This window comes from Chroicocephalus ridibundus, chromosome Z (assembly GCF_963924245.1).
Source record: "Chroicocephalus ridibundus chromosome Z, bChrRid1.1, whole genome shotgun sequence".
In the NCBI taxonomy this organism is placed as follows: domain Eukaryota; kingdom Metazoa; phylum Chordata; class Aves; order Charadriiformes; family Laridae; genus Chroicocephalus; species Chroicocephalus ridibundus.
Window position 1 is genome coordinate 57,564,576 of NC_086316.1, and position 10,187 is coordinate 57,574,762.

The 10,187-nt window shown below is 53.8% G+C and overlaps 1 protein-coding gene across 1 annotated transcript; it reads right to left on the minus strand.

Moving 5' to 3' along the window:
• Positions 1-1,048: 1,048 nt before the first annotated feature.
• Positions 1,049-9,297, minus strand: DMRT3 (doublesex and mab-3 related transcription factor 3). Its single transcript, XM_063320379.1, has 2 exons — positions 8,859-9,297; positions 1,049-2,013 (listed from the first exon to the last, which is right to left on the minus strand). Exons 1-2 carry the CDS (start codon positions 9,295-9,297, stop codon positions 1,049-1,051), a joined length of 1,404 nt encoding a protein of 467 aa, XP_063176449.1.
• Positions 9,298-10,187: the final 890 nt, after the last annotated feature.

Genomic DNA, 10,187 nt, shown 5'->3' on the forward strand with positions numbered 1-10,187 from the left:
GTATAGCATAAAAGACGCTTCTGAAGCATCGGGACAGACTTTTTTTTTTTTCTGGTTACTATGACTGTAACAAGCTCTGCTTTACTCAGCTGAGCTTGGAAGTGTCTGCAGTACATAGTCAAGAGACCTCAGCTTCCCTGATGAAAACATTTGCCTAATCTCAGTTGCAAGCTCCAAGGCAGGGAAGCAGAACCTGGACTCGGAAAAAAAGAGGCTTCCCTTGACTGCAGTTACTGGAGCTGGACATTTTAACCCCAGCTGAGGATTAATCAGCTCTCTATCTTCAGAAATGTTATTTGGCCAGTATAAATGACATAAACCAAGATCATCATCTTAGTTTATTTTTCTAGAGTCCTTAGCATGCTACATTAACCTGACAATGTTTAATCTTGTGTTCATTTCACAATACACTTCATGCAATTCACAGCTGTAATTGGTTTTACACTGACATTACAAGTTTCAACCTAGCCATGGGAAAAGAATAACTCTTAATATTATTTCTCTGAAAAGCGTCCAAGCTCAAATGGCACAGAAGCAGCTCATGCTAGTTTCATGTGCATATTTCTTTCTTCTGCCTTTTCTTTCACTGCAAGGATGATCACTGGCATAAGATTGTAAGGTCCTTGTTTTAGTCCATTTGCAATTGAACTACATTTGCTTGATTTCTTATGTCCTGAGGAGTTCTCTCTTATAAAACAGCATTCAAGTATTCTAGTTTAACATCCCCATTTTTTCTGAGTTAAGGTACAAAGTAGACCTTGGGCTTCTTTTCCATTACGAGTCTTCCAGAGTCCCATAACTGGTAGCCGTAAAGTCTTCCTTTGTAACACACACTCAGCACTAAAGCCAAAGTATTGCTATTTGGCATTATCCAGTGAAGTGCAAGAAATTAAATAAGTTATGTCTTTATTGCTATAGTACAATACCAAGCAGAGTCACTTTTTAATACAATTGCTAGGGTTTTGTAGAGCACATGTCCCTCCTCTTGGGGCCCAGTAGTTCAGCTGCACTGCAAGTATCACTTGGCTATCACATGTTGAACGTCTGTCTAAGAAGATGTGTTGAGTATTCTTGAGTCTGAAGAATCAGACCTCTCGTCATACTCATCTTCTGTATAAATCGGTTGCTTAGACACAATAGGACACCCGTCATCAGGGATTGAGATCCTAGGATCTTCTGACGAGCGGGAAGGAAGGACAGGTGAGCTTCGGAAAACGCTGGCCGAGTTGCTAGAGAACGGGCTGACATACTGGGACCGCAGCTGGTACTGCTGCTGCAGCGTCATGGTGTTCCACAGGGTGACGTCATTGGGCAGGAACGGGCTGGACTGGTTTCTTGCCAAAGTGTTCCTCAACATCAGTGGGTAGCGTGGTGGCTGAGGGAAAGGGTGCTGCAAAGGTACGGCCAGAGGATTTGGCACGACATTACTGGAATCGGCAGAGAACCTCAGTGTGTCAGGAACCCTAAATGCTGAGCCCACAGACCACTTGGAAGAGGAAATAGGGTATGAACTCAGTGTGTGTTCAAAAATGTGCCCATTGGAAGGCAAAACAAGACCATCAGATTCTGCAGAAGTTCTCTCCCCACTGGCCACCGAAGACCGACTGGACAGGAGAACCTCTACAGCACTCACCAGATCACCGCCGCACCCCTTCAGGATCAACTCCAGCACAGTTGGCTTTTGGTTAGGGAAGATCTTTTTCAAGACTTCAAGTGGAGGTCTGTTGGCTTTCAAACTGAAAGGTAAAGAAACTGTGCCAGAAGGACCTTCTATCAGGAGGTGGTTCTGCTCTGGGTGGTACTTTGGGCTGTCTGGACGGCTCTCTGTGCTCCCACCATTTTTCTGAACCGCATAACCGACCTCATCCACCGAAACAATTTCAGGGCTTTCAGGGGTGAAGCAACTTTTGGCTTTAGTCATGTCTGGGGAACTCCTTTGGTCTGTGTCTTTGTCACTGTATGTCTCAGCATTGTCTGCTCCACTGGCATCACCCAACCGCTCCTCATTCATGTCTGCAAAGAGAAGGCAGAGAAGTTAACAAAAAACTGTGGCCAAAAGCTTTTACAGACGTTTGAGTATACAGTCTTCTTAAAGTGAACAGAGCAAAATCCTAGGGGGAAAAAAGCATTTTTCATAGAGATCCTGCTAAAATTAAGGTCTGTTTGCAACATGTCATGAGAACAAAACCGCAAAAGAACAATGTGACCTGGTCTAGGCTGCCTTACAGATATCTATCTCATTCTCACATATACAAGAAAAGAAGCAGTGGTCATTTTTCTGCTGTGTCAAATATGCTGTATCAATCCTCTCTCACTGGTTACAAGGCAGCAACACACCACCTGAGTGCAAGCTTTCCCAGAGGAAGTTCAGTACTTCCACATCATAACTCCTCTCTAGCACCGTCTCACTGACTGTGAGCTGAAGATATCCAGAGGGCACTTGGGAGACCAAAATTCCCTCTGCAAGTCCAACAGCATTGGTGGAACCACTCCACCATGACTACTGGCTGAAGGTTAAAGAAATCGTCAAGTAAACCAGTGTGTTCCAGTTCTGGCTCTGCAGAAACTGGTTCCTTCCCCAGCAAGAATCAAAGGATTTTCCTCCAAAACCTGGAGCATAGCTGATGCCTTGGCCTATTAGAGCACAGAATCTAGAAAAATCTGGTTTAGAGAGGACCTCTGGAGGGCATCTGGTCCAACCTCCTTTTCAAAGCAGGAGTAACCTAAAATATAGAGCAGTTTGCTCATGACCCTGCTCAGCTGAGTTTTAAATAATTCCATCGATGAAGACTCCACAACCTCTCTCAGCATTTGTTCTCGGTACCTTGGTTTTTGTGCATTAAACAAAGAAGGGCAAAAGCTGGTATAGAGCTGAAAAAGAGCCCTTTGACCACACTGTCTCCAGATGGACACTCAAAGATGGGGATACTCCAAGTAACTTTGGTAACACCTGCAAGAGTCCGGAAACCTCTGAAATAAGACTGCTTGTCAGAAAGAAGAGAAGAAGAAAGGTTGACAGCTTTCACAGTTTGCGCACAAAGGAGGCAATGTATTTGCTTGAGATTGTTCAGTCATTTCCCAAGGATACTGTTTTGCTGGTCTCCCTCATACAGCACAATGATGATCTTCCTGGGAAGCATCAATGTCTGGGAAAGTCTCATTGTCCGAGCTGCGGCTGACAGAGCCTGCTTTAACCGCACAGGGCAGTGCTTTTGAACATGCATGTGTGAAAGAGTACCTGCAGAAACCAATACAACAATTTGCCTGGTTTCCCAAGCCCCTGGTGATCAGCCCCATTAGATAAAAAAACCTGTAAGAAGCAAGCAAAGGCTCCCAAAATCTGCTGATGACCACCCCTGCCCAGTCGGGATGGAAAAAGTTAAAGGTGTGCAAGCGCCTGAGCCTCACTGCCCACCATGGACCGTCTGCGCCCCCCTCACCCCAGGAATGAACGGGCAGGGCATTTTCCCATGGAGCAGGCTAAGTTTAGCGTTGAACAGATCCGCTCGAGACAAACTCTATTAATGCAATTTACCCACCTTGAGAAAGGAGCCAGGTTTTGAGCAATCCCGCGCTGAATGAGAAGCCACTACATTCACCAGAATAGGAGCCACAAAGAAACATGAGACACTGGCAGAGCATGGCCTGACAGTCGGCGTGGCAAAGGGAGGTTCTCCTCATGAGGGAGTCTGTGCCAGGCAGAAGTGATGGACCACCCTACAGAGCTGGGGAACGCTGCTAGTTTGGGCTGCGGATGGCAAGCATGGCAGTGGAGCTGAGCAGTACGGATGAGCTTCTGAAGATCTCACTCTTTTAGCAGGATAACCTGTTTTGAGTACACATTTTTATATTGGAGAAGCAGTAACTTTTCATGTAGGCATACTACAGAGAAGGCAATGTATTTATGCTCTTCTTTATATGCTCAGTGCACCAGTCTTGCCTCAGCAGCCAAAGGGGAATGCAGGAAATGTTTGCCGGTAGCACGCTGGAAACGTGTATCCTTTTGAGGAGGTGGTAAAACCTCAGAATAGTTCATCCATTATTTGATAAAAACGTGAGGCTCACACTACTGTTCCCTCCTAATCCCTTCACACGTTCAAAATGATGCATTTATTGCAAAGGACAGGATGTTAAGAATAATTCACATCTGGGTGAATGGGCAAGCGTATACCGGGCAGCCTGAGATCAGCTAATTACCTCTGTCCCTGTCTTACCAGAAATGAGAGAGGCTTTTAAGAGAGACGATGGTCCTAATTTCCACATAAATAGATTCCACTGTGGTACCCGATATTACCAAGTGGACCACATGCAGGTAGAGCGTATTTCTTCGTATCTACTGCGCTTTTCTAGTATATCTTTATGGGCTGATAACAAGTACCGCTGGGGAGCAAATATATGTTAAAAAAAAAAAATCAGATTAGATCTTCCTAATAGACTCCCAGATCCTTACACATTATTATTTTCAAGGTATTTAAGGTTTATTTTGTTTCCAGCACCCTTAAAAGCATCCTTGTGAGGCTGGGCTACAGATTTTCTTCAAATTCTGAAAACTCGTCCCCCTGAAGTTTGCACCTTTATCGCCATCAGACTGCACAGATCCGGACTCTCAGCCTCGCACAGGGACAGCCTCCTGGCGCGGCGCAGATCGCAGCGGTGCATCATCTCACCGGACTGCCGGGCTCACAGGGTCAGACCCGCAAAACGACATTTCGGCGATTTAAATCAAGAGCTGCTATTAACACGGGGAGGATTATCCTCCCTTGGTAAATACTGACTTTGGGTGCTATTTCAATTAATTTATTATTTTTTTCTCTGCCTTTTTGAGGGCGCTTATCCATGAGGGTGCCGGGCGGTGTCTGCCGGCGTGTCTCAGCCCCGGTGCCCGGTGTCACACACCCCGCGTGCCCCAGGACGGGGCTTCGGGCGCAGGAACCCGCTTTCCCGGTGCTTCCCTGCCTGGCAGGTCTTGTCTCCGCTATCCTATTTCCTTCTCGGAACGCCGCTTCCCCGCCGTGCTCACGGCGCGGGGAGGGCCAGGGGGGAAGCGTCCTGCGGTGCTGCCCCCGCCTCGCCGGGGGAACGGCCGAGATCGGGGGGGTTCGTTTGTTTGGAGCGGGCACAAAGCAGCAGCCTTTAAATAAACGAAGAGTTGGGAAGATACATTATAAATGTTCTTTTGTGGGCACCGAATTGTAGGAATATTGCATTCATGTATTAATCCCAAATATCTATATTTTCAGGTACAAAAATATTAATTTTGTGTTCAGAATATACAACCCGCTGCTCTTAGGCAAATGTATTTTTTGCGCCACTCGTAAGCTTTGTATGAGGATGTTCCAGGCTTTAAGAAAGAAATCTTGTCCTCAGACATTTTTATGACATTTTTTATTTGGGTGTTGTGTTTTGTAGTGGCTTTTTTTTCCCCCACACCTTCTATTTCAAATTGCCTGCATTCACGTATTCTCTTTGCCAGCCCTGAGGAAACTAGGGAAATTGTTTTCTTACTGATATAAACGATGGGGTGCATTCATCAAATAATATGCGTGCAGAAACAGGTACATACACAGATCTACAGAGATGCAGTGCAAATACAGATACACGTGAAACATGGTACAGTAGGAGAACCGTGTGTGCATTCACGGCAAAATCTACATTAATAATTAAAGCTGCTACGAATTTAGATCGATGCATACCCGAATTTTTCCTTGCCTATTTATACATTAAGGATCATGAGTCAAATATTGTAAAGGGGCCAAATAAACGTAAATGGGTGAGACAGAGAAGCTGTTTTCCTCAAGTTAATAACTCGTCTGGAAAACTTGTTCTAATACTTTGGAACCAAATTTGCTTCCTTGATATTCCCACCGCTGACTCTCTGTTAAAACAGCTTGCACTTTGATTGTTAGGACAGCTCTTTCTGCAACACAGATTTTCTTGGATCCCAAAAGCATCTGCTGTTTTCCCTATTTCTATTATTAGAATGGACCGATACCAGAACTAGCATAAAACCACATAAAGCTAAGGTCGTGTAAAACTTACGGGTTTCTTTGTGGTGGGGTTTTTTTGTTTGTTTGTTTTGGGGTGTTTGGTGTTTTTTTGGTTGGTTGGTTGGTTGGTTGGTTGGTGGTTTTTTTTGTTTTGTTTTGCTGTTTGTTTGGTTTTTTAAATTACTTTTACTGCAGACTTTCTTCCCTATCTTCAAAGGTCTAAGGTACTTTGTGGGAGACTAGTCGCTGTTACCAACCTAACAGAGAAACTGCTGTGTTGCATCAACCAGCTGACTCTGAAATTAACGGAAGTCTCCATATAACGTTATATTAGCTGTTTACAAGCCTCGGTAACTAACAGTAAGACACAGAAATGTAACACACACTCATGTGGGAGAGGAAATTCATAAGCAAAGTATCAGGAGCAGGAATTATTCCGGGTTACCACAGGCAAAAGCAACAGGGGTAGTTTCTCGGCGCGTTATTTTCACAGGAACAGAACTTTGCAACTGTCCCACCCAAATGACCAGTACTGTCAGGGATAAAACCAAAGAGATACGATTCTACCGTGCATCGGGAAATACCTGCTCCGTACTGAAAAAACCTTCCAGGAGATTAATGTCCAGGGGGGGAAGGTTAGAAACGGGGCGGGCTGGGGGAGCAGATAATTGCATCCTCTGCTCTGATGGCGGTTCTAATGCAGGTAGCGGGGACAGAGGGAAGAGAAAGAGAAAGCCGTGCCGTTCGGAGCACGCAGGAAGGTTGGAAATAAACAGGTTATCTGTTTAAACGGTGTCTGGTGGCAGGTGACAAGCGGACCCCCCGAGGAGATAATTTTCCGCTTTGCTCTCACGCATTCCCATGTTCACAAAAAGCCGGGGCTGGGGAGGGGGGGGCGCGGGGGGAACGGGACACCAGCCTTCTGTAACAATCGGAAATCGGGAACGCCGCGGGTGAGGTCTCTGCAACCGGCGCTGCTTCCCGGCACCCCCAGTCCCGGTCCCCGGGTCCCCCGGCCCTCCCCCAGCCCGGACTCACGGCGGGCGGAGGGGCGGGAGAAGAGCCGCGGGCCTTGATTTATGAAGATCTCCTCCGTTCTTTCCCCCCCACCCCGTAAAGCTGTTAGCCGAAAGTGCTGACTGGCTGGCAAGGAAGAATTTCTCATCAATACACTTTGATTGTATTTTGCAAACAAAATGCCTGTTGCTTGGTAACATTTCACTTGAGCCTGACCTTCCCCAAAAGTTATTGCTATCAGATTCGATTTACACTGTCCTCCCGTGATTACTGTAATCTTTTAAACTGGGAAGTTCATATATCAGGGGGAAGAAAAGTTGGGCGTACAAGTCAATACCGTTCCTATCCGCCAGATTTATATTCTGCTGGCGAAGTTTATTTGTTTCACTTTCTGGAAGGAGCCAAGGCGGCTTTTTTTTTTTTTTTCCCCTCTTTTGCATTTCTCTCGGCCTTACCTCCGCCCAAACCCCCACCCCACGGGGTCCCTGCCCCGGCCAAGCGCCGCGGCGGTGCGGGGCGCGTAAAGCCTCCGCGCCGCCGGGATGCGGAAATTTGGCGGGAGGGGTGGTGGGATCTCAAAGCTCCGGCCCTGGGGAACGGCCGGCGGAACGGGCGGAGATGCGGAGGACGGGGAGGGACAGCGGGCGGTGCCGAGGGCCGGCCAAGGGGAAGCGGGTCCCGGGCCACCGGCAAACTCGATACACAGACGGACCCGGCCGGGCCGCCACCTCGGGCACGGCGGTGTGTCTTCCCCAGAGCGGGAGGAGCAGAGCACCGTGCCGGGCCCCCGGCGGACGCCTGCGGGGCCGGGCTGGCTCCATACCCGTGCCCTCGGAGGGAGACCCGCTGTCCCGCTGCCGCACAACGCCCCGTGGGGCTTCGGCCGGCCGGCAGCGAGCCGTAAGGAGCCGAGACGTGCGAGAGCCCCCAGGGTTTGCCATCGCCCGCCCGGGGCACCGGGTAAAATTTCGTCGCAGTCGCGGCTTGTCAGCGGAGCGGGCTGCCAGCGGGCTGCCGGGCATCCCCGTCGGGGAAGGCTGTCGGGTCCCCCCGAGGCACGGGGCGGGGAAGGGGACGGCGGCTCCGGGGTGTTGGTTGTGCGTCCAGAAATGTGTGCTACCGGTAGGTCGCCCTCACAAGGCGCCGGTTGCGGGCGGCGGTTTCTGGGTCAGGATCCCCCACCTGCCGAAAGCCGCCCCGGAGGCGGCCCGGCGGGACGCGCCGGCGCGGGAGGGAAGCCCAAACAACCGTCTGGCCCCGCTCGTCGTCCCGCGCCCGCCCACCACCCCCCCCCCCCCGCCCCCGGCCCTCTTTGCTCCGCAGAAACCCTCCGGCTCCCGGCGCCGCTGTAGCCCCGAAGCTGCCCGTGGAAGTTTTGTCCCGGACGATGTCCCGCAGCCCGATGATTTCCCTGGGTGCGGGGAGCGGCTCCAGCCGGCTCAGCGGGACCGGGAGCGGCAGCGGGACGTGTGGGTGCGATCAAGGCTGAATGCGGCCGCTTCCCCGCCGGCCGAGGGGAGCGGGCCCAGGAGCGGCACGTCGGGGAGCCGGTTGGCAGCGGCGGCGGCGCTTGCCTGTCCCCTTCGCTGCGAGCCCGGCTGAGGAGCGGGCCCGGCGCTTTGCGGCTCCTCGCTTTTTAATAGCCAGGAAGAGCACCCGCCGGGCTTTCCCTCCTTCCCCTTCCCATGGCGCCCGTCAGGAGGAAGGGAAAGCCCTCGCCTTCCACCCCCCGAGACCCGCCCGTCGGGGTCCGGGCGCGGGGGCTGCCCTCCCTCCTCCTCCTCCTCCTCCTCCGCGAGGAGACCCCCCCTCCCCACCGCATCCCCAGCGGCACCCGGCCCGGCCCGGCCTCACCTGCTTTGGGGAGCGGCCCCGACAGCGCGGGGGGCGGCTCGGCGGCCCATCGCAGGGCGGCGGCGGCGGCCAGCTCGGCGGGGGCCCGCGGCGGCGCGGCGCAGGGCGGCGGCCCCGGCGGCGGGGCGGGGGGCTCGGCGCTGCCCGGCGGGCCCGGGAGGGCGCGCAGGGAGTCCGGGAGGAGGCTCTCCAGGCTCTCGTTGGCCTGCTGCCGTCGCAGCGCCACCTGCGCGGCCATCACCCGCTGCCGCTCGATGATGAGGATGCACTTCTCGCAGGTGCAGTCCTTGAAGCGGCAGTAGCGCTTGTGGCCCTTCAGCCAGGACAGGACGCCGTGGTTGCGGCACCGGGCGCACTTGGGCGTCCGCTGCAGCGGAGCCCGCGGCGGCTGCGACACCGGGCCGCCCATGTAGAGGTACGGGGAGCCGTAGCCGTTCATGCCCGCGGGAGGAGCCCGGCCGGCTCCGGAGCGGAGACGGGGGCAGCGGGGGTGGGCGGAGGCCGGGGCGGCGGAGAAGAGGACGGCACGCGGGCGGGGGGAGCGGCCCTGGACCCAGGCCGGCGGGGGTAGCCGCAGGTCGCCGCCGTGGCACGGGCGGGCAGAGCGCTGCCGCCGGCCGGAGCGACACTGCCGCCGCCCGCGCCGCCCCGCCGAGCCCAGCGCCCCTCCGTCCGCCCCCGCCCCCCGCCCGCCCCCCTCCGCCACCCACCGTCCCCGCCGCCGCCGGGGGGATGGAGGGAGAGAAGGAGGGAGGGAGAGAGGGAGGAGGGAAGGAGGTTGGGGGGGGCCCTCTGACCCGCCGTCGGGAGCGGCGGGGCTACCCGCGCCGTGCCGAAGGGGTCCGTCCCACAGCGGGCCGGGACTGGGGCTGATGCCACCCACCCACGCCCCCCCGCACGGCTCGCCCCGCGGGAGCACCCGGGGCTTGGGGTGAGCGGCCTCTGGGGATTTTTCCCAGGTTCCGGACCGCGGGGTCGGGATCTCAAAGTCCGGAGGGGGCGTTTGGACCCCTCGCAGGAGCCCCTCGTAAGCCCCACGGGACACTGCGAGCGGCGGCACGGCGTGTGGCTGCTCTGCAAAACCGCCGGTGGCCCAGCACTGCGGGGTGGGTGGGGGGTGGGGTTCTGAGACCAAAGTTTTTTACCAAAGTTTTGAAGCCGCGAGAAGCTGCCCGGGAGCAGATGTGCCCGCGTCCCCGCGGGACTCCGCCGCGGAGCCGGGGGCGGCTGCCCGCTCTCCGCCCTCCCCCCAATCCTTTCCCGGGCTATCCGCGGCCTCTCACGCCTCCCTCGCCAAGGCAGCTACTTAAATGCAAACGGTGGCCATCG

Excerpts from the sequence above, each read along its gene's own strand:
- DMRT3 (XM_063320379.1), bottom strand. The coding sequence starts at position 9,297 with ATGAACGGCTACGGCTCCCCGTACCTCTACATGGGCGGCCCGGTGTCG. Across the intron at positions 2,014-8,858 it reads GGGGCCGCTCCCCAAAGCAG|ACATGAATGAGGAGCGGTTG; the intron begins GTGAGGCCGGGC and ends TTCTCTTTGCAG.